Genomic DNA, 25,168 nt, shown 5'->3' with positions numbered 1-25,168 from the left:
AAGCCCAAAATAGAGACTGTTGGAAAAATCTATTCTGGACAGGACCAAGGAGATGACAATCTGTGTAAGGGCATCCGGGGAAAAGAAGAGAGCGATTTTCTTAATTTTCTTCAATTGGAAGAAGCTGGATGAAACTACTGCTCCTACCTGTTTGTTCAGGGAGAGGTCTTCGCTGATAAAAATTCCCAGGCTCTTGACCGAGGATGACTTAGAAGGGGGGACTCCCATGCTAGAAGGCCAAAAGCTGGGGTTCCAGCTAAGTGCACTCTGTCCAGGCAAGACCAGCTCGGTCTTGCCTGGATTTAATTTCAAATGATTGCAGTTCATCCAACTCAAAATGTGGGACATGGTGTTTTGGAATTCTACCACAGAGTCTTTGGTGTTCAAAGGGAAAATGAGCTGCAAATCATCTGCATAATTGAAGATGGTGACTTTGGCTTTTCTAAGGGAGAACAGAAGGGGACGTAAATACAAATTAAAAAGCAAAGGTGATAAAGAAGAGCCCTGGGGAACTCCGCAGATGGTGGGTATAGTAGGGGCAGTAAAGGGACCCAGTCTGACGGATTGAGTGCGGCCAGTGATGAACGAGCGAATCCAGCTCAACGCCGGGTCCCTGAGACCTGCCTGCTCGACACGGTCGACCAAGATGGTATAGTCGACCGTGTCGAACGCAGCAGAGAGGTCCAGTAGCACCAGAGCCTGATGGATCCCTTCATCAGCATTCCGCCTCAAAGTGTTCTGCACTGAAAGAATGACTGCTTCAGTGGAGTGGCATGGGCGGAAGCCGGCCTGGTTAGGTGCGAGGTACTCTGATTCCTCCAGAAATTTAGAAATGCTGCTACAGACATGGGCTTCCAAAAGTTTGGCACAGTAAGGTAACAAAGATATGGGCCGGTAGTTATGCGGGTCTAACGGGTTAGCTCCTGCTTTTTTTATCAGAGGGATAAGAAGAGCCTTTTTAAAATTGTCTGGGACTTTACCCTGAGTGAGTGTTCCATTCAGCATGGGAAGTATGCCCGCAGGGATGCTGGTTCCCACTTCTTTCAGAATGTGAGGGGGACAGATGTCATCAGGGGAACCTGATTTGACCTTGGCGAGGAGTTTGGATAAAGTGGCACTGTCAATGGGGGGAAAGGATTCCAGGGTCACAGAATTATAAAAGGTATCATCCAAAAGAAGAGGGGACTGGATAGTAGGGATACTATGTTTTATGGTGCAGATTTTGTCGAAGAAAAAGGAGTTTAGCGAATTGCAGAGCTCCTGAGTGGGGACCACCGGGAGAGAAGTTCTATCACTAGTGCTCAGATTCTCCACGATGTTAAACAATTCTCTAGATTTGTTGCGAGCATTAAGGATTTGTTTAGAAAAGTAGTCTGTTTTATGTGACTGAATACGTTTTTGATACTCCTTTCGGGTCTTGCAGTAGTTAGCTCTGTCTTGTTCTGAGTACCCACTTCGCCATTTCTGCTCCATTTGACGGACTTCAAGTTTAAGAGACTTCAAAAGAGGTGTAAACCACCTATGAGCGTCATTGGGGCGAGAGCGGGGAAAATTAGTACAGGGAGCATGAGCATCAGCTGCCTGAAGTAGCCAACTAGAGAAAGCTTCTTCCATTTCTTCAGTGTCCTGATCTAATGGGGGGAGGGAGGAGGTTAAGGTGTCAAGAAAAGCGGGGATGTCTACATTCTTCCATATTCTGGTTTTACCTCCTGTCTGAAAAGGGGGCTTTTTACTTCTTTCTATAGTCATGGTAAAGTTGATCAGAAAATGATCTGACCAAATGCAGGGCATGATGGAATTGATAGCCAGGGGGATGTTCTGAGACCAAATTTGATCGAGGCTGTGCCCTTTTGCATGGGTTGGGAGGTGTATCTGTTGAATGAGATTCATGTCATAATTATATATATGTGGGGCACATATATTGTAGTGTTTCCAGGGTCCCGCGCATGGGCGGGAATATTCTAATGCTTATGACTTTCATGAGGATCCCCTGGAAGAGAACCTCAAGTCTTAAAAAACAGACTCAAAGTCTGGAGGGGACAAGCTTAGGTTACGCGTTCACGGTTAAGCAAAACAAGGCCTGAAAGATGATGCTGACGACTGATGCTCTTTGTTCTATATCTAAAATATGGATCCATTTTTATACGAGGGTGTGTAAATGGGGCCAGTGTGGGCTATTGCTTAGAATATCCTGAAGTGAGTTGATGTTGCTTTCACCACATCCACCCCTCCAAATGTGATTCATTGATAGTGTAAATTAAGCCAACCTCAATAAATCACACAGCCCTGGAGAAGAGGATTAGGGGTCTGATCAACGGATGGGAAAATGGAATTGGGGGAAAGGTTTGACAAAGACCAACACTACACAAGGACAACATTCTTCTGGGCAATAAGCAGCTCATCATTCGTCATCAGTCAGTTGTGGAAGGAAACAAAGCAATGGGTATGACACAGTATAGTTAAATGCACTGCAAATAGTCCTTCTGGCCCCGAGACCCAAGTTATCAGATATCTAAACATTCTGTCTCTAGGTTATGAGTGAACCCACCCACCCAGTTCTCCAAATAAGATTGTGAAAAGAAAAATTATACTGTATTGAAAAATTGAGGGGTGCATCTGATTTCTCCTCAGGAATGTTCATCACTCTTGCATGCCTATCTGGACTGGTCCGGTAGGTAAGCAGGGATGTTGAGTTCAGCTTTCGCCTTTTGTTCGTGCAGGAGACTAGAAAGCCTGTGGATTGTAAAACAGAAACTGTATTTCAGAGACAAGGAGAAGGACAGAAGGAAGGTAAGCTAGAGAAAAAAAAAGAGGGACTCAGTTTCACTTATGCCACCAGTACAACACACAACCACACACACCATTTCACAAAGCAACACACCTCTCTCCGTTCCACATAGCTCAAAAATAGGCCTCAAACTCATTGTTTTCCTTTGAAGTCGGCAATTCCTTGCTTCTAGCTGTTGATAGGGAAGTCCCACGGCTTTCAACATGAGTTCTTCCATCTCTCTCCTGACTACGAGTAACTTAGTCCCAGACCAGTCATGACCCGAGCAAGATAGACATATAGTGCACTGCTACTGAAGAATAAGTAGAGAAACAGAATTTCAGTATTTTGCATAGGTTTTTGTTAACTGAAGTGACCCTTTCTGTCCTCTGAAGAACCAGAAAAATGGAGAGGAGCAAGGAGGCAAGTAAATTAGTACAATTGTTACCTGTCCAAATCTGGCAGTCTTGTAAATCAACAGATCTGGGGCAGCCCTCCTAGGTGATGACAAACTAGAAGGAGCATAGCAGTGGACCATTCAGCTCAATACATTTTCGCTAAGTACGTTTGTAAAGGCCAATCACCTCCAGGGTCTGCCACCACGAGTCACCAATCATCATTACTCACTCACCATTGCAATATTTGTAGTTACCTCTTCCAGTCCAAGCACATGGTTAGGTAGTAGGTGTTCTTTTTTGACACAGGCAACCCATTGGAATTTGGTATTGGCACTCGTGTAATTCAACAATCTTCTGGGGCAGTCCTACTAATGCAAAAAAAAGTAATGTTCCACTAGCTACTATTTGTTTTTGTTTTGCAAAGATTAAACGTGAAATTATTAAAACGTTCTATGGGGCACTGGCATACTCAGTCCAGGAACCAGAGTTAAAACTCAGGTGGTTCACCAAGAGGTTAGTCATCTAACACATCACCCTCCTTCGCCTCCTATGCTGTTTCAGGAATGGTGTAATTGTGTGGTATGAAATGTTGGTTCATTTTGAACATAGTCAGTCTCTCCATATTTTGAAGCGAGCGACTTGTCCTTCTCACTTTAACAAGTGCACCAGCTGCACTGAACACATGGTCATCAGATACACTGGCTACAGGACAAGCCTGATACTGCATTGCCAGCCTATTGAGCTCTGGTTATTGGCACATCTTTCCATACCAATACATCAATGGGTTTTGATTCACAGAGGCCTTTTGGATCATCCAGATACTCTTGGAACATCCTGCCACTTGCTCGACAACTTTTGCCATCGCCTCTGCGTTGGATTTAAGCCCTGCCGATTGAAGAGAACAGAATGAAGAGGTTGGGTCTGGTTTGTATGTTGATGGTGTGCTGTTCTAACAACAAAAATCTAAATTAAAAAATAACAAAAATGTGAATGTCAATAAATGAGAAAATTAAAATAAACAAAAAATGTATTACAATATTAAAAATAAATACTTCAGATAAAAAAAATTATATTTATAAAATTGAAAAGATAAAATAAGTTACAATAAAAAATCAGAAATTAACTAGGTTTGTTTATATGGGAGGATATAAAAAACAAAAAATGCATGTCATATATATAATCACTGTTCATCAAAATCATATTAATATACATACTACAATGATCCTCAAGCAGATTTTTTTTTTTGAAAACAGATTTTATTTGTCGCATGATAGGAATACATCAAGTAATCCTCTGATATCCAGAGGCAGTCACCAGAACAAATTATCGCAGGCTTTGACATGCAGACAGTTACAAATGCAATAGACAGTCGAATTAATAACCAAAGAAATGCAATACTGTACAACCCCCCCGCCCCCCTACCCTCAACTCCCCCCTCCCTCCCGTCCGTGTCGTGCTAGGCGCAAGGCAATGTCCGCCATACCATAGGCCATCCGGCCGTTAGAGTAGTTGTGCCGCATCCTCATCTGGAGGTGGGTCCAGGTCCAGGCCTCAATAGTCCGCCCACCGCTTCCGGCCGTTAGAGTAGTTGTGCCGCATCCTCATCTGGAGGTGAGTCCAGGTCCAGGCCTCTATAGTCCGCCCACCGCTTCCACATTTTGTAATACTTGAGGGGGCACCCTCTCGCAACATACACAGGCTGTTCCAGGCCCATACAAAAGTCCATGCCATTCTGCCAAGCTATGAAGGAAGGGGCACGGGGCGCCTTCCAAGATCTCGCAATGTTCCTTTTGGCCAGGGTCAGCCCCAACAATAGCAAGTGGCGCTTAGAGCGATTGCCCCCCACCCCAGCCAGCACATGGAGGAGAGCCAATTTGGGGTCTTTCTGCAGCTCCCAAGCCAGAACCTCATTCAAACATCGAAACACCCTGTCCCAGAATCTCTGGAGAACCCCGGAGTCCCACACCGTGTGCAGTAGCGTCCCCACCTCTGTGTGGCACCTAATACAATCGGGGGAAGCTATCAAACCCGCCTTCCACAAGCGCTGTCTAGTGTAGTAAGTGCGATGGAGGTACCTGAATTGTATCAGTCGCAAGCGCGTGGAGATGGTCGCTCCCCTAGGTCCCTCTAACGCCTCCACCCAATCTTCCTCGTCTAGCTCCCCAAAATCCTGCTCCCACTGGGTCCTAAGATGGGAAAGGTCCGAAGCGCTGTGTTGCACAAGGGTTTGGTATATGCGGGATATCTTTGTTTTTGGCAGTTCCCCCATAAAAACCTTGGCCTCAATAGGGCTAAATTCTGGGACGTCTTCCACTCCCTGGAGATACGGGGCCAGAGCGAGGCGGAATTGGAGGTATTTGTAGAATTGTGTGGGTGGCATTTCGAATTACTCCCGCAACATGGCAAAGGACTTGAGCGCTCCCCCCCGACAAGACATCACCCAATGTAGAGATGCCTATCGCATCCCATCCCCGGAAGCCCACCGAGGGCCGCTAGCTGAGGCAATCTACCATTTTGCCACAGGGGGGTCTCCAGCGTCAGAACATTCCACCAGCCAATCCTGCGCAGGGCCTGTCGCCAAATCTGAAAGACCACCTGTGTGACGAGCGGCAGAGACCTCCGAAGAGAGGCAGAGTACAGCAGCGTGTGTAGGGAGGCAGAGCCCATGAGGACACGCTCCACCGCATAAGCAGGATCTCTCCTGTCTGCGTACTACCAGTCATTCAACACTAAGAGGTGGGAAGCCTGGTAATAGGACAGCAGGTCCGACGTAGCCAGGCCTCCGGAATAGGTGGAGCGAAAGCAGGTCCGCAGCGCAACCTGCACAGCGCCCCCTCCCACAGAAAGCCGCTCAGCGCCGCATTCAGGCGCCGGAACCAAGTTTGCGGAACCAGTGCCGGGTGATTCTGTAATTGATATAACAAGCGCAGGAGCGCGACCATGTTAAAAATAGCAGAACGCCCCTGAATTGAGAGCGGCATACTGGCCCATGCCTTCAGATCTCCCCGTGTGCGGTCCCAGACAGGGGTAATATTGCGCTCCATGGCCACGGATGCATCCTCCGAGAGGTACACCCCCAGATACTTCACTCCGGTTACAGCCACTTGAAGCCCACCTGCACACTCACCAAGCATTTGCGGGCCTCCCAAAGTCCAAAGGGTGGACTTCCCGGGGTTCATAAATAGCCCAGATGTTTCCCCAAAAATCTGGAGGATCCGCAAAATGCGGGGCCCCGATCGATCCAAGTCAGTAAGAAAAAACAGTACATCATCGGCATAGAGGGCTATCCTATCCGCCACTCCAGTCGACCACTGAAAGCCCCTCAACTGGGCGTCAATTCGCACCCATGCAGCGAGGGGTTCCATTGCGAGTGCGAATAAGTACGTGGAGAGAGGGCACCCCTGTCGGGTACCCCGCTGTATACTGAAGGATCGGGAGATTCCGCCGCCCACGCGCACCGCTGCCGTGAGATCCGTATACAGGAGCCGTATATACGCCAAGAAGCGGGGACCCAAGTACAGACGGCTCAAAAGGGCAAATAAGTATGTCCAGCTCAAAGAGTGGAACGCCCTATCCATGTCCGCCAACAGCAGCGCAGCCCGCTCTCCCAGACCCCGCCAAGCCGAGATCGCCACTTGAGCTCGCCTAATGTTATGCCGAGTGGCTCGCTGGGGCATGAAGCCGGCCTGGTCCGGGTGGACCAGGTCCGTGATATGGGGCTTGAGCCTGTTGGCGAGGGCCTTCGCCAGAATCTTGGCCTCGGTATTGAGCAGCGAGATAGGTCGGTAGGAGTCATGTCTCTCAGGGGGCCTCCCCGGCTTCAAAAAGACCACTACCTCCGCATGTCTCCAGTCAGGAGGCAGCGTACCCCTCTCGCGTGCCTCCTCGATAACAGGCCGAAAGTGTGGGGACAGCTGTGTCGCATAGTGGCAGAAGAATTCGCTCGGAAATCCGTTCGGACCCGGTGCCTTGCCCGGGTTCAATTCTCCCAGGACCACAGCCAGCTCGTCGTCTATCAGTGGCCGGTCCAGCATATCACGCACCTCATCCGATACGGCCCTTGGTGGGAGGTCATCTATGAACCGCTGTACCATTTCGGCATCCAGGCACTCTCGGGGCGCATAAAGATTCTCATAGTAGGATGCAAAGCTACCCGCCATCTCGCCGGGTTCCAAAATCGGACCCCCATCCGGGGCAGCTATATGGGGCAGGGGCTGCGCGTGCATGATGCCCTGACACAGGCGATTTCAACACTAGCTGATGTCTCTCTCGTTCCCCGTCTGCCCCAACTCCTACGTTCTAGATCCTCCAATTCCGCCTCCCGCCGCACCAAGTCTCTACGCTTTTCTTTCCGCGCCGCTGAGCACCACGATATATCAATGCCCCGCATAGCGGGCTTCATGGCCTCCCATAGAACCGCCGGGGAAGCCACCGATCCAACATTGGTGGAAAGAAAGTGCGCAAGTTCACAGGCAATGTGGGCGCGATAGGAAGGCTGCGTTAACTGCCAAGGCGACAGGCGCCACCTAAACGGCTGCCTGGAGCGGCCCGTGTTGAGCAATACAGAGATCGGGTATGGTCTGACAGCGCCCGAGGCAGGATCTCAGCCGTCAGGAGCCTGTGGGCCATCGCCCGCGGAAGGAAGATGTAGTCCAGGCGCGAGAACGAGTCCCGCGCGGAGGAAAAGTATGTGTATTCTCTGCATGCCCCTCGTTTGTATCTCCATAATTCAATCCAATCCAACCCCATGACCATGGCCTTCAGTCGGGACACCTGCCCCTCCCTCCCAGTTGCCTCGCCTGCAGCACTCCGCTACCTATCATTCGAGACATCCATGACATCGTTCCAATCCCCCCCACAATAGAGAGAACTGCAGGCATATCAACCCATAGAGACATCAACTTCTCCACCAGGGCCCATTGCAGCGGGGGCGGCGCATAAACACTACCAATAATGACGACCTCGCCACCAATCTCTCCCTGCACGAACACATACCTGCCCTGCGCATCTAGCCACGTATGTATATGGGTAAATGGGACTCTACGATGTATCAAAATGGCCACTCCCAGCGATCCCCTCGTAAACCCGGAGTGGAAAGCCTGCGTGAAGCCATTGCGCTGAAGACATAACGCTCTTGTGCCAAATAGGTGGGTTTCCTGAAGTAATAGTATGTCAGTTCCCCTTCTTTTAGCCCAGGTAAACACAGCCCCTCCCTTCACCTTGTCCAACATTCTACGTACATTCCAGCTTAGTACACGTGTCTCTCAGGGACCTAGTCGTGAACCCCCAGCATCAGAAGACATTTGCGTAAAAGCATATACCTCAAACATGTCGCGCCACTGGTATCAAGCACAGCACTCATCACGGATCGAAAGCAGCACAGCAAGCACAGACCCTTCCCCTGAACCAGAACAACCCCAACTCCCAACAGTCCCCCCTCCCCCCCCCCACCCCGCACCTCCCAAACATGGAAGCACCTGTCATGGTCGGGTGTGTTCCCGGTCCCAACGGGGAGCCTGGGAGCACCCCCTCCAATGGATCCCCTCAACACAGCCCATGGTAACTAGACTGTGGCCCCCTCTCAACCCTGAGCAAGCGTGGCTCCCAGCCAAGCTAAAGCGCCCTGGTCAGCGCTAACAAACAAATAGTAAGGCAATTGTTCCGTGCACCCTACAGTCATGGTACTTCGTCCGTGGCCTCCTGCGTCTCATTGTCCACGCGTGTCTTGGACCGCGATTGTGAGCCGCGGTTCTATCTGGACCTGCCTCTGCGTTTACGCTGCTCTTTCGGACCCCTACCCGAGGGGCCCCCGGTAGAGGAGTCTGATTCTCCGCCTCTTGCCGTGTTGACCCGCACTCGGACAGTAGTCTCGTCCGTCCACTGAAAAACGGCTTCCGGGGTGTCGAAGAAGAAGGTACGAGACTGGAAGATAACCCGCAACCGAGCCGGGTACAGCAGCGCATAGGGTAGTTTCAGGCCCCGGAGACGGGCCTTTGCTGCAGCGAAGGATTGTCTCTGCTGCTGCACCAGCTTCGTATAATCTGGAAAGATGAGGATATGAGAGTTCTCAAACAGAAGTTGGCCCTTCAGTCTCGCCTGCTTCAGGATAGCGTCTCTGTCAGCATAGTTCAGCAGTTTTGCGATCATAGGGCGAGGGCGTTCTCCCACCGGAGGTTTCTCGGTCAAGGCCCGATGGGCCCTCCCCACCACGAAGCAGCGCGAGAGAGTGTCGGCCGGCATCCATCCCTCCAGCCACTGTGTGAGAAAGCGTTCAGCATTGCCCTTTTCACAATCCTCTGGGAATCTCAGGAAGCGAAGGTTACTGCGCCTGGCACGACCCTCCGCCTCCTCCGCTCTCGCCACCAGCCCCTTCTGCGTCCTCTCAAGGGCGACGACCCTCTTCTTCAGGGTAGTCATGTCATCTTCAACGGTTGAAATGCGCGTCTCCGTGCCCGTTATGCGTTCCATGGAGTTTTGCAGGTCCTGCCGAAGGAGCATAACATCGGAGCCCACTGCCCCAATTTTGTAAACCTTTTATTTTAGAATAAATCTTAAAACACATTGCCTTTTTCTGGATGGAAGAACATAAATGGAGTGGAGGACGAAACGCGTTGGCTACATGAGTGAAGAATCAAAGAAAGACTAAAACTTCCAAAAAAACATCCAAAGACTCTGCTACTAAACCTTTTTTTCGTTTTTGACTTGTGCATAGTGACTATTGCTATATATATTTTCAATACATTGATTTGTGTGCTGGATCATTTGTTGTAAAAATTGCAAGCTCAGGCAGTGTTTCCCTCCTCGACAGGCCCGGTGGATCGTCGTTCAAGGATGTGGGCCAAGAGGAGCCCGGGGCCCGACTCGACCCCCGATAGGGCGAGGTGGCACTACAACCCGCCCCCGCCCGCCCGTCGTCTCGCCTGGCACTACTCTGACCTGGCTCTGCAGCAATTCCACGCCCAGTCCCAGTCCGTCTCTCGTCAGTAGCTCTCTCCACACCCACGGCGGCCCGCCTCGCGGTGAAAGATGGCGGCCGCTCACCCCCGGCTCCTCACGTTGCCGGGATCCGCCAAGTACACTCCACCACTGTCGCCTGCAGCGTCGTCCGGCGAGGAGCTCCTCTCCAGGGGCCTGGATCCGTCGGCCCGCAGCAGCGCCGACACTCCAGCAGCACTCGGCTCGGGCGCCCACGCAGCTGTCAGTACGGCCCCTGCTGTCCGGTGGGACACTCCGAAAATCGAGGCCCCGGCTTCACAGGCCGCCGCAACCAGCTCAGCACGCGGTTCTTCTCCGGGGCGCCTCACAGCCTCAGGGTGCAACGCAGGAGGTCCCGGCTGCGGAGTCCAAGTGCCCCGGGGTTCGGGGTGAGAACGGTGCGTAGGGAACCTCGTCAATCGGCCAGGGCTAGGATATTTAAGTAAGGATGACGATCGGCTGGTCGGAGCTCTACACTACCGCCATGTTCGCTGGCTAAGCCAAGCCCCCCCTCAAGCAGATTAATAACCTGAAATCTCATCTATCCAGGCAAGCCTATGGCTAAAGCACACTAGATGGACGCACAAAATGGATACCAGCGAGTGCCACATAGTCACAACAACAACAACCAGAATGGAAGCATAGCCATAACAAAGAACACATGCAGGCCTATGATTAACGCACACTGGCTGTCTACACAAAATGGCCGCTAGCTACATGGGCATGGTCACAACAACAATCAGCGAGGAGGAATGGCCACAACAAAGAAATTATGCAGTCCTATGGCAAAAGCACACTGGCTACCAACCCCAAATAGCCTCCAGCCACTTGGTCAAAACAAAAATAACCAGCAAAGAGGCATGGCCACAACAAAGAAAACATCCATACGTATGGCAACAGCACACTGGCTGCCTACAAAAATTGCACATTCAGGTCTAATGCAAACGCTGCCTAGACAAAATGACCACCAGCCACATGGTCAAATAAGCAGGAGGCATGGAAAACAAAGAATACATACAAGCCTTTGGACACCGACTATACAAAAGAATGGCGACATGGCATGGGTAACAAAGACAAATGGTGGTCTGCGGCAAACACACTCACACACTGACTAAACAAAGGAGGCCTGGTAAAACAGGAGAACACCGCATTAATTAATCAATGCCAAAAACTAAAATTAACTGGGCTAAACATCCTGCAAAGAAATCAAATATATCACCCCACCTATACACTGTATGCAAAAACAAAAAATGCGAAATAGCCCCAAAAAACATTTTTTCATTTAATCCAATGCCATCCATGGCCTAAATGTTTCAATACAACAGGCTCCACAGAAACAGTTGTTTTATGCACCCTTGACTAGTGCTGGGGCTACTGGCTGGCAGGCCCATTGGCAGACTAGGCCACATACTGAATTAAATGAACACTGAACATTTATTTTAAAAAACATGATGAAAATGTGCTAAACTGTTCAACATTTTTCCTTTGCAAAACAAGAAAAATGACATGCAAAAAAATAACTAGGCCCCTACTTAAACTGCAGGCCATCCACCACAATAAATCGAATAAAAGCACAAATAAATCCTTGTGCATGCCCCCAATCAAAAAAGTTGGATTTTTTTTTTAAATAAAGTCTTTTCCCACAAAAAACAAAACAAAAAAAACTTCTACGGCCCATTGGAGAAGAAAATCCACTCAAAAAGGATTTCAACTGCTTCTTGAGCACATAAACTGCTAGAGTGGTATTACGCAATTGGCACTACATTGGCGCCGTTGCAGTCGGAAGCCATGCAAGTTAGCGTAAAGTATCACATAAGCTTGATAGTGGTCAGTGATTATCATAGCGCCCTCCAATTTGCGCTCGGAAAGGCAGAATTCAGCAACTCTGTGCTCCACTGCAGAACACAGAGTACCCGAATTCCACAAACTTAGCGAGCAAAGTGGAGTTTATTGCCCGTGCTTGTGCTTTGCAGCAGTTACAAAATTGTCTTGGAGTTTCTAATTGCTCAAATGGGTGTCATTTCTGAAGTTTCCCTCATCTTCTTTGCTTGATTTTGCTCATGAGAAATTGCCACTCACCGTCATTGAATGTCACTCATAATTACACAGAATTGAAAAATGTCCTAGCTTTCGTAACAGAAAGTTTCAATTCTATTAAGGACACAGAGGCGAGGATTAGGCTATTCTTTCTTCTTTAATTTTAACAGCAGCCATTTACAATAAAAAACAGAAAAAAAGACTTAATTTCCAATGAAGCTTGGGAAAAGCCATCACGCTCGTTTTACAGTCTCTTATCCAATCAGGCGCCTCCTGGCACTATAACTGATGATGACTCCTGCTGGGCTTCTTCTTTCTTTCTGCGACCAAGCCAAATGCGCACGTTTCTTAAATCCTGCTTCGAGCGGTAGGGAGTTGCTCACTATCAGAGGGTGTGGATTGCCCGCTAGATCGCTCAGGAGATGAGGAAGTGGGAATAGACTGACTGGAGAAGCCCAAGAAAGTTCCATCAGAACTGGGAACCATTCTTGCACTCTCCAGACCTGGGTGATCCCCACCAGATCAACCTTCTGCTGGCGGGTCTGGGTCGTCAAACGCATTATCATGGCAAAGGGGGGAAAAGCATAACCATATTCCAGATACCAATCCTGAAGGAACGCGTCGGTGGCTGTCACCCACGGGTCCAGTCTCCAGCTGAAGTACCTGGGAAGCTGGCGGTCGAGATGCAAAAAGGTTGACGGACAAGGGTCCCCACCGATCCTGAAAGACCTAGAACATCGGCGGAAATAATTTCCATAAGCTCAAGTCTCGAAGATGGCGGGATTGCGAGTCTGCCACCTAGTTGGCTACCCCCCAGAGATGCTCTGCTATCACTGAAACCTGATGTGTCCGACAATATTCCCAGTAGTCCTTGGCGAGGTCTGCCAGGGCTTTATCGAGGTCTTCTAGGGTCTTGGAGTGAGTCCCCCCAGGTGGTTTATGTAGCGGCTTCTCGTTTCTCTAGACTTGCAGTCTTTCTTCCTTTTTATGAACCTTTTATGAATTTTGAACATTTCCCTATATGTGGATTGACTTGCAGAATCCTAATGAATCCTAATGAAGTGATTTTTACAAAGACAGATGTTCCACAAAAACCTGACTGATTATATCAAAGAAATAATTACTCATTCTGAAAGGTGACAATTGATTATCTAATATTTGAATAAACGCAAGAGCTATATAAGACTTGTGTCTTGTGTTTATTCTATCGGGCACTTTTAATATTCAGATATCCTCACCCCACATATTGGGGTGAATAGGTTTATACTAACAAGATCTTTGGTGGTTGTGATACTAGTCTTCATCACTCTTTCGGGGTCTTTGAGATAAAACCCTTAGGGTTTGACCCAAAATGAATGTATCCGGCTTGTACTGTAATTCTTGGTGGTGGTTCATCGCACGGATGGTTTTTAAAGTTCTTGGAAAGTTGAACATGTCTATGTTATATAGGTGATTTCATACTGATGAGAATTAAATGGAGAGGTATAATATGATGTTTTTTATATGTGATTTTCGCAGACTTGATGAAGCCCTGTCAGGCGAAACGCGTATCGGCTGCTGTGTGTATTTGTTATAAAGATTGATTACTGAAATTGTGACGTGGATTTGGATCACTGTTTTTTTCTGTGTCATATAGTACAAATTCTGAATAGACAGTACAATTGTGAATATGTTGCATTGATAATGATAGAACTGTTCAAGTAACTTCTACAGTGACTTGACTCTGGTGTGCTACAGTGCTTATGAGGTGGATTCGGATTTGGACTACTTTGTAGATCCAAAAGTGTAATACTCACGGTGGATGAGTATTTGGCACCGTTCTAGCACCCAATACTAAATGGTTGGAGAGTGACACATTGCAATTCACATGATTTTTGTACGTATGGTGATGTAAACGTATCAACAGTTATTGTGCCAGGAGGCGCCTGATTGGATAAGAGACTGTAACACAAACTTGTTGGTTTTTTCCAAGCTTCATGGGAAATTAAGTCTTTTTTTCTGTTTGTTATTGGTTTTAATTGGCTGCTGTTCAAATTAAAGAAGAATGAATAGCCTAATCCTCGCCTCAGTGTCCTGACATGGATTATAAAAATGTCACACATAGCAATCTGAAATGTCTGCTACAGATTTTAGGTATCGGAAAATGGCACTCCATTTCCACAGCGTTAGTACAATTTTGTTGCTCATCATAGTATCAGTTTCAAAGCACTGTGTTTTATTCACAAATTACAACAGACCCTGCTATTAAACAAAAAAATATTTTTTACATCCCAAAACGAAGTTTGCCATCCGAGAAATTGATGAAGTACCCATTTTCCATAAAGTAATACAGCGTGGAAGATCTTTCTCGATGGTGGCAGCTGGACACGGGGAACAGCCGTCCCCGTGAAGTTTACCTAGAAAACCATTGCTGGAGTTCAGGAAAATAACGACCTGGCCTATTCTTTATGGATGTTACTTCTTTTGTTACTAGGAGCATCAACCTGTAGCACCAAGATACCCATGGGTGAATATTTCTGCTCTATAAATGCCAATAAATCAATGGTACTGTCATTTAAAATAATAAAGCCCACTGAAAACGTGGCAAGGGGATCTAGTTCGGCATTGCGACCAGTTAAGAGGTTGTTGACTGGGTGCCATCGGAGTGGATTGGAGATTTTGTGTAGGTGGCATGTTAATGACTCTTTATAGAGATCTATATAATCCCTTAGCAATGGAGGTAGAGCTTGGTGGCAGGCTATTATTTTCTTTCCTCTGAGGGCTTTGCAGTAGGATTCGAGGACGTTTTTAGGTTGTGGTGTTTTGGGGGGGGGGGGTCTCTTCTTTCACCAGTTTGCCTCGGTTGTCCACTACTGCGTGGATTGGAGAGTTTGGGGGATGAGCACATAGGATTTGGTCTCATGGATTAAATAAGTTGCTATCTTGCTAGAGCCTGTGAGAAAGTGGATATGGTGTGGTGCACAAGGCCAGCCAGGAATGAACTGCAGAGGACCTAGTGTTATATGATGCACTGACTGCTCTCATGTACTGCTCAATACCTCTCATCTCATCAATGCGGTGAGAGTCTGTCAAACAATCTACACTGCTCTAGCCAGAGGGATCTGTGGGCGCAGTAGTGAAATGTGAACATCCCATATGGAATACCTGCTCTAGTATATGAAATGTCCTTTGTGGTCTCTATATTATATTTCCTCTGCCAGCATTTCACAACAGCTAAAGACTATTCTCTTCCATCAGGTCGCCACCTGGGCTGTGCGCAGGTCTTCGATGGGATGGGACAGGAGTTTGCACATGCCTGGCAACTGGGTGACATCCATTTTAATGACGATGAACACTTTGTGCCTCCAGACATCGAGTACGGCATCAGTCTTCTAAAAGTGAGCGACTACCCATTAAAATAATATTTTTGTTCTGCTGCACGTGGAAGGCGGAAGGGCTGGGTGCCAGGGTCAAAATGAGATGAATCACCAGAATAGCCTGGTGACCTACAACCATTCATACGCACACATAAATTGCAAACCCATCTATAACGCAAAAGAGAGATTTACCAACAAGCACTGGCAAAGTCAATAGATCTGGCTTTAATGCACTAACACGTGTAAACTCAAGCATGTGCAACTGCTGTTTCCTTATTAAAGACAGACTTGTTGGATCTGCCAATGCTTGCTGTTTTTGATAGGAAAGAAAAAGGTGCTGTGGATGGAAGCCAATTTCATATAGTTAGCAGAGTAAATTCAATTAGAGAAATGGTAGGTGGATCCCTGGCTGAACAGCTTACTGGTGGCAAAACTACTGAGAAACATCTGCAGCAATGAATTGAAAAGACAGGGAGCACTGCTACCCACTGGGGAATATATTCGTCATGTTAAATGCAGATAAATGCACAAACAGAACTAGCGTAAGAAAAATACATATGTTGTGTTTGTGTTAAGTTTCACCGAAATATGAAGCAACCGGACAATAAGAAACAAATACAGTGACATGCAGTTTATCCGCCATCAAAAGCTTTCTGATTACCCATCGCGGCAAGTTCTGCACACAGATGTTGAGGGCTCTTTGCTCAGACAGTCACATTAAAGAAAGCTTGCTTGGCTGCTGGCCTTGTGCCTAACTTGTTCTCTGTGCGAGAGAAGCTTGCAGTTCTTGTATGGTAACAGAAAGGTACAGTGAGTGAACACAATCTACGCTCGTCGCCATTGTAATGAGGACCAGATCCGAAGAGTTGGTGGAGTAAGGGTTTTATTCAAGTCTATAACGAAACCCACAGGTGAAGAAAAACGGAGCACAAATCTACAGCCAGCCTGCTCCACACCGTTACTGTCACATCGCTTACATTTCTCCCCATCACCTGGCAACAGATCAATGACATGTTTACAGAGATAATATGCATACATACAACAGGTGCTCTTAGCTCACCTTGGGCCGCAGCACCTGGAAATGTGATCAACAAGGAAGTGTCAGAGGTAGGGGCGCAAAAGGAGGAGGAAAGGGGGAAAAAATGGTAGGAAGGGTTTATGTTATAGGTATTACAGTTTGGAGGTAGTGGGACTAAAACACATAGGCAGCGCCAACGCACCAAACTAGCCAGAGGGACCATGAGGTGCGGAGCGTATGAACAATGGCAGCTCCTCCGCTAAGGCGGAAGAGCGTCGCCCCACTGCTCATAGAGAAGTGAAAAAGTAAAAAAATAAATGATAAAGTTATTATCATTCTAAATGTAAATGTATTTGAGCTTATATAGCGCACAGCTACCCACAGTGGGTGTCCCGGCGCTTGCTTAGGGAACCCGTCCTGGTATTCCCCTGTGAGATAACCCCGGTAGGGTATCCACAAGGTGAAAGCCAGGCATCCCGCCGCAAGGGGCCGTTGTGGAGATTAAGCAAGCTATTGCCCAGAGTCGCAGAGTGTGAACCCATGAGTCGAGAAGGCACCAGAGTGAGAATTATCGAGTCCGTGGAATTTTTTAGCCCAAGACCCGCCGAGGCGGGGAATTGAACCCTGTTCCAGGGCCGATCTCAGCTTCCGGGTCTGCTGCCTCTAACCCCTGAGCCACACTTCTCCACCTATTTTTCGTTGCTGCAGCGCTGGGTTAGCGTGGGACGTGTGGCTGGTGTCTCAGTGGTTTGTGTACGGCCATCTTGGGCCAGCCAAAAAGTCATGCGCACTTTGCATGTTCCCCACCAGGCTGTAATGCACAGCCTGGTGGGGAATATGCACAGGCTTCCTGTCCCCATCTGCGGCGCTCTGACCAATCACAACGCTGCATTGCAGAGTTGTGATTGGCTTAAGGGAGCCTATGTGCTTCCTGCTTCTTACGGACTGGAGACAGGAAGAGAAAAGAAGTGGCGACGGAGGAGAGATGGCAGAAAAGGTGTTTTAAAAAAATATTTTTCAACCACACCTGTTTCCTACCAGCCAACACTGAGTATGAAGACCTAGTAATCCGAATGGCATTGAGCACGGAAAAACATGAGGGAAATTATGACACATGGGCAAGAATGGAAGTTGGTGACATAAGCCATACCTATGCATCTTTTTAAAGGCAGTTATACTTCCCACAGATGTAAAAGTACACTGCAAAAGTAAGGAAAGAAGAAGAGCAAACCAGTTTGGAAACCTTAGCATAAACTACCCAATCTTTAAGGGCCAAATTTCTCCTGGTACACAAGCTTGCCAAAATGTTGAGCAGGAGTTCACTCCCCAAGCCCATTTCATGTTACAAAAGTCAGACAAGCCCCAGTTGGACTAGCCATGGTTGGGTAATGGCTCAAACACTCGCCAGCACAGTGCCCAGCATATGCAAGGGTAAGAGACAAAGCTCTCTGTAGCATGCTGTCATGACAGCACAACAACAAATCTTCCTGAACTGTCTCTTACCCTTCTGTACTCACCCATCCACAGGAGCCTAATCCTTTTTAGGTCTCGTAGAGAGACCTATTAATGTTAAACCAGAAAATTACCTAACCAGGCGGATTTCTAACAGTTCACGTGAATCAAGTGACCTAACAAGCACGAGCATTTCCCCATATGAAAGGCATCAGCCTCCCTCCCCTAATTATTCACTTCACTTTTCACGGCCACAGGCCGTGACTCGCATTTCTAATCCCCCCTGCATCAGCCTCCCACAGGCTTCCCTCCCCATGACTTCAAAGGCTCCCCCAGCGTGCGCTCGGCCGGCCTCACACCCCATCACCATATGCTTGTTCCCTCCCACTCACTCGCTCCCCCGCAACCCCCACCAGGCTCTTGAAGCGCGGCACTCCGCAGGTCAACCTGTACCATCACTTCCAACTCTCCAACATGTCATGTGGTAACTACTCTTTCTCCACGTCAGTAATTCAAAAGAATACCATCGTAGATTTTTTTTCCGTACCAATTTCAGTTGAAGCGCATCAGGTCGGCTGCCGGGCGCTCCCCCCTCCCCATTCGCATTAACGTCTCCTTCACTAAAGGAAGGGGTGCTGTGCGGAACCAGTGAACCAATTATGCCCCCCTCGTTAGACCCACTAGCTGCACACCTCTCACTTTGCTCTTGGAGATGCCCCCCACTTTTAAATTACTTTAACCAGCTCATCATTCCGAATGTTTCACAGACTTGAAATAACCGATATCTACAAGATGGCTGCCCCCCCACCACCAAAGCGTTTGCCAGATGTGAGCTACTATACCCCCGCCCAAACGCATGCTATACGACACTCGGTCTCTATTTAATTATCCCACTCATCCAGAAGGGACAAAGACGCAGAGCTCACTCACACCCCACCCCATATGCTGGTTCCCTCCCACTCGCTCGCTGCCCTGCTCCGCCTCGCACACCAGCAGAGCTCCCCGCCATCTGCTGCTTTTTAGGTCTCGGAGAGAGACCTATTGCCCTCAAACCAGAAAGCTAAACCAAGGCTCTCAAAAGGCTCTCCTCAAGCGGCGGATTTCCAACAGTTCACGAGAATCCACAAGCTCCTCGTGCACGAGCTTTCATCAAAGGCAGCCCAGCCTACCTCACACAAGCTTCTCCCAGCAGGCAGCCCACCCCCCTCCCTCTCCATATGGTCGCTCGAGTTGCAGGCAGCCCACCCCCTCCCTCTAATCTGACATCTGCCCGAGCCTTCTGCCTATCAGCCTCCATCCCACCTCCCCCCTAATTGCTTTAATTTTCACGGCCTCAAGGCCGTGAGCTACTTCAAAGAGATCCGCTCCGCAGCTTATCAGCCTGCCCACCCCCTCCCTGTCTGTGCCTTTATCTCCGTGCCCCTGCACCAGGCCGCACTGTACCATGCTACACAGCATGTATATAGGATGTTAGATTATGGATTTGCCACGTTGCCACATAAACCACCACCTGAGGTAACATGCAGATTATAACAAGAACAATTTTGTTTCTAGCTCAAACAGATCAAAAGTTACTAAAAACGTGGTGATGGGGTTGGGAGTAGAGAAAGCCCTTCGCAAAGGGAAACTGGTCATCTTTCAGTAGCTTATTTCTGTATTTGGCTGTTAAATTGCTACTAATAAGGTGCAATATTTGCTAGTATTTCTTAGTACTGCCATATGAAAAAAATGACTACATTGTTTGGGCAAACAATGTACCCGCATTATACAGTACTGCATCATTTGCCTTTTCTTGCCACACACATTACACTTTTAACCTTGATGAACGTTTGATAATGCTGCATTCACAACTACATTTCGTGTCTATTTCTGATACATTTACTCTTCAAATAACGTAATCTACATTTAAAAAAAAGTTTGTCGATGAACACAAATGTAATGACATTAAACAAAAAGTTTGCTGGTCATGCTACTGAGGGTTTGTCAATGTTAAACTCCTTTGTGTAATTTCAGTACAAATAAATGTGCTGTTTTACTACGGATCGGATTAAAAAGTAATATCAAGCAACAACTCCCTCCAGTGGCCCTTAACTGCAGTAGCATTACAGACAAAAATCAGTTTGTTGAGGTCTGCCTATGCTCGCAGCAGGAGTACTATTCAGAACTACTTACGCGTGTGTGCAATTCACGTATTAGCAGTTCCTGTTTCCTTATCCCTAACGGAACACAGCACTGGGGAAGTATTACGGCTGAATAGTTCCATTAAAGTTACAGGAAAGGACCACTTTTTTCCTGCCCAGTTTAAGTGTACACCTTTTACTTATACCGGTCAATTCTAACTACCGGCTGCCATACAGTTGCCATTAAGAGTACAAGAGTGGGATACACTTATTTATTTATTTTATTAGTTGCATTCCAACTTCACGTGATATTTAGAGACACTCGGGAAGTTTAAAAAACCATACGCGGGACTGGACTTTATGTTCTGATTAACACTTTAGACAATCGTATTAAAGGCACGTTAATATAAATACTTTCAGCATAAACCAACGACACGGGAACGCTGCACTTTGAAGTATTTACAATTCTGTAAAACACAATTCAATAAAATAATTCAATTATTTCTAAATGGCCCACGCGAAGATATATACAGATAGAGGTGCCGATCGTTGAAAACTGTAAAAGAACGGCAAGTTGGATTGCCTGTGAATGCAGAAAACAAGTGCAAAGGAACGGTTTAAAAGACCGGGACAGAGGTGCAGGCACGAAATCGAAGTAAAAGTTGCATATTTTACAGCTGGATCAAGTCACCCTTCTCCTTCTGGACCCCTAGTTGTCTTTCATCAGAACTCCAAGGCAACACTTGCTGCGTACACGAAACTAACACTTCCATCAGAACAGAATTTTGACTTTACTTTTCAAAAAGAGTATGTACAGTTTATTTCACATTTCGGCTAAAATGCAAATAAGCAAGCAAGAATGTGTACAAAATATTTCTGCTGAGTTTTTCTTTTTTAAATTTTACAACACGGTCAGAGAATGGTTCATCAACGGGTGAACTGTCTTCGGTCTGATGTGTTCTTATTGATGTGTTTGAAGATCTTTGATTTGTGAACACTGTTAGATTTCTGGTAGCCAAATCCTCCACCAGCACCTCGTTTTTGCATTTTCTTCCCTTTGCTGCTATTTACGTCTGGAAAGTTCATTAAGGAAAGCTAATCGGATGAAGAAACTGACATCACATACATCTCTGTATATCCCGAGTGATTCTATAGCAATTTCATACCTGTATACATTGTTTTTAAAAAAACAAAACATTTATGGTGTGTGCTGTTTATTCATTTTCGAAGGCTGTAGAATTACTTTATGAAAATATCAAGTCCGATTATCTGGTGTATGTTAGCAACCTGAGTAGTACGCCAATTGCCTCAAAACTGTTCTCACAGCCAGCAACAAAGCCTTTCCCGCTCCCAATGTCCCAATTGTTTTGACTTATTGCAGCATGGAGTCAAGGGGGTAGGCAGCAATTTTGCTGGGCGTTGTATTTTAACTGTTGAATGCCACATATTGTTGCATGAAAGACGCTAGTACCAGGTAAATATGGAAAAGCACATTAACATGCAGCCTCCAGCCTGCACAACTTTCTGAGGCGAGCTGGACTGTTGCCTTTACAAACGAAGACAGTGCAAAACCAGACTGGAGTTTAGAAGCCATGTAGGAGGAGTTCAAGGTTCAAGTCTTTCTCTCTATACTTGGTCAATAACCTTAATATCCCTGACTTTTTATTGCCTTTCTTTGTAATACGATCCGAACACATTATGCTTCGTTTAATTTGCAACATGCACTGGCAAGCCATGGGCATTCTGCAGCTCCCGATTTATGTGACTGCTGCTTTCAAGCTTGTGAACAGAAGATGCTCGGTTGCAAGTTAAATGATAATTCAACCCCCCACACACACAACCCCACGCACAACCCCACACACACAACCCCCCACACACAACTCCACACACACACACAACCCCACACCCACAGACACACCCCACACACACCCCCACACACACACCCACACACCCCCACATATACAACCCCACACACACACAACCCCACACACACATACAATCCCACACACACAAATTCACACACAACTCCCCGCACACAACTCCCCACACACACAAAACCCAACACCAACACACCCCACACGCACACCACAAACACACCCCCCACACACACACCACAAACACACCCCACACACACTGACGCCACACACAAACCCACACCCCCACCCCCACCCCCCACACACCACCCCCCACACACAAACCGCCCCACACACAACCCCACACACACAACCCCCTACACACAACCCCCCCCCACACACAACCCCCTACACACAACCCCCCACACACACAACCTCCCACACACAACCACCCACACACACACAACCACACTCAACTACACTCAACCACACAGACAACCACACACACAACCCCAAACACAACACAACCCCACACACAACACACACACAACCACACACACAACCACACACACAACCACACACACACAACCATCTATCTATCAATCGCACTCACTCTATCTATTGCCCTCACTCTATCGCCCTCACTCTATCTCTCTATCTATCTCCCTCACTCTATCTCTCTATCTATTGCCCTCCCTCTATCTATCAATCACCCTCCCTCTATCTATCGCCCTCCCTCTATCTATCTATTGCCCTCCCTCTATCTATCGTCCTCACTCTATCTTTCGTCCTCACTCTATCTTTCGTCCTCACTCTATCTATCGTCCTCACTCTATCTATCGCCCTCACTCTATCATATATCGCCCTCACTCTATCTGTCTATCAACCACTCTTATCTATCTATCGCCCTCACTCTATCTATCTATCGCCCTCACTCTATCGATCTATCTATCTATCGCCCTCACTCTATTGCCCTCACTCTATCTATCGCCCTCACTCTATCTATCCCCCTCACTCTATCGCCCTCACTATATCTATCTATCACCCTCACTCTAGCTATCTTTCGCCCTCACTCTATCTATCGCCCTCACACTATCTATCTATCAGCCTCACTCTATCGCCCTCACTCTGTCTATCTTTCGCCCTCACTCTGTCTATCTATCGCCCTCACTCTATCTATCCATCGCCATAACTCTATCTATCTGTCTATCGACCTCACTCACTCTATCTATCGCCCTCACTCACTCTATCTATCGCCTTCACTCTATCTCTCTATCTATCTCCCTCACTCTATCTATCTCCCTCACTCTATCTCTCTATCTATCGCCCTCACTCTATCTATCTCCCTCACTCTATCTCTCTATCTATCGCCCTCCCTCAATCTTCTCAACCTCCCTCTATCTATCGCCCTCCCTCTATCTATCGCCCTCCCTCTATCTATCGTCCTCACTCTATCTATCGTCCTCACTCTATCTATCTATCGCCCTCACTCTATCTGTCTATCGACCACTCTTATCTATCTATCGCCCTCATTTTATCTATCTATCGCCCTCACTCTATCGATCTATCTATCGCCCTCACTCTATCTATCGCCCTCACTCTTTCGCCCTCACTATATCTATCTATCACCCTCACTCTATCTATCTATCACCCTCACTCTATCTATCGCCCTCAATCTAGCTATCTTTCGCCCTCACTCTATCTATCTCCCTCACACTATCTATCCCCCTCACTCTATCTATCTCTCTATCTATCTATCGCCCTCACTCTATCGCCCTCACTCTATCGCCCTCACTCTATCGCCCTCACTCTATCGCCCTCACTCTGTCTATCTATCGCCCTCACTCTGTCTATCTATCGCCCTCACTCTGTCTATCTATCGCCATAACTCTATCTATCTATCGCCATAACTCTATCTATCTGTCTATCGACCTCACTCAATCTATCTATCGCCCTCACTCACTCTATCTATCGCCCTCACTCTATCTCTCTCCCTCACTCTATCTCTCTATCACCCTCACTCTATCTCTCTATCTATTGCCCTCACTCTATCTCTCTATCTATTGCCCTCACTCTATCTCTCTATCTATCACCCTCCCTCTATCTATCGCCATCCCTCTATCGCCCTCACTCTATCTATCTGTCTATCGGCCACTCTTATCTATCGCCCTCACTCTATCTATCTATCGCCCTCACTCTATCTATCTATTGCCCTCACTCTATTTATCTATCGCCCTCACTCTATCTATCCCCCTCACTCTATCTATCGCCCTCACTCTATCTATCTATCTATCTATCTATCGCCCTCTCTCTATCTATCGCCCTCACTCTATCTATCTATCGCCCTCACTCTATCGCCCTCACTCTATCGCTCTCACTCTATCTATCTATCACCCTCACTCTATCTAGCTATCGCCCTCACTCTATCTATCGCCCTCACTTTATCTCTCTATCTATCCCCCTCACTCTATCTCTCTATCTATCACCCTCACTCTATCTCTCTATCGCCCTCAGTCTATCTCTCTATCTATCACCCTCCCTCTATCTATCGCCCTCCCTCTATCTATCGCCCCCCTCTATCTATCTATCGCCCTCACTCTATCTATCTATCGCCCTCACTCTATCAATCTATCGCCCTCACTCTATCAATCTATCGCCCTCACTCTATCTATCTGTCTATCGGCCACTCTTATCTATCGCCCTCACTCTATCAATCTATCGCCCTCACTCTATCAATCTATCGCCCTCACTCTATCTATCTGTCTATCGGCCACTCTTATCTATCGCCCTCACTCTATCTATCTATTGCCCTAACTCTATTTATCTATTGCCCTCACTCTATCTATTGCCCTCACTCTATCTATTGCCCTCACTCTATCTATTGCCCTCACTCTATCTATTGCCCTCACTCTATCTATCGCCCTCACTCTATGTATTGCCCTCACTTTATCTCTCTATCTCCCTCACTCTGTCTCTCTATCTATCACCCTCCCTCTATCTATCTATCGCCCTCCCTCTATCTATCTATCGCCCTCCCTCTATCTATCTATCTCACTCACTTTATCTATCTATCGCACTCACTCTATCTATTGCATCACCACAGCATCACTCAGCACCACCACAGCATCACTCAGGGACACCACTACATCACTATGCGCTACCACAGCATCCCTGAACACCACAGCATCACTC

At 47.4% G+C, this 25,168-nt stretch overlaps 1 protein-coding gene across 1 annotated transcript in view; it reads left to right on the top strand.

The window, feature by feature from the left end:
* LOC147725653 (matrix metalloproteinase-21-like) overlaps positions 1 to 25,168 on the top strand; it is a 547,740-nt gene that overhangs the window by 294,308 nt on the left and 228,264 nt on the right. The window contains exon 3 of the mRNA XM_086964337.1: positions 15,415 to 15,554. Coding sequence (XP_086820463.1) covers positions 15,415 to 15,554 — 140 coding nt within the window. The remainder of the gene's footprint in view (positions 1 to 15,414; positions 15,555 to 25,168) is intronic.

The sequence above is a fragment of the Lissotriton vulgaris genome, chromosome 3_2, assembly GCF_964263255.1.
Source record: "Lissotriton vulgaris chromosome 3_2, aLisVul1.2, whole genome shotgun sequence".
NCBI classification, from domain to species: domain Eukaryota; kingdom Metazoa; phylum Chordata; class Amphibia; order Caudata; family Salamandridae; genus Lissotriton; species Lissotriton vulgaris.
Note: the sequence above shows the minus strand (reverse complement) of the source record. Positions and strands in the feature narration are given on the sequence as shown.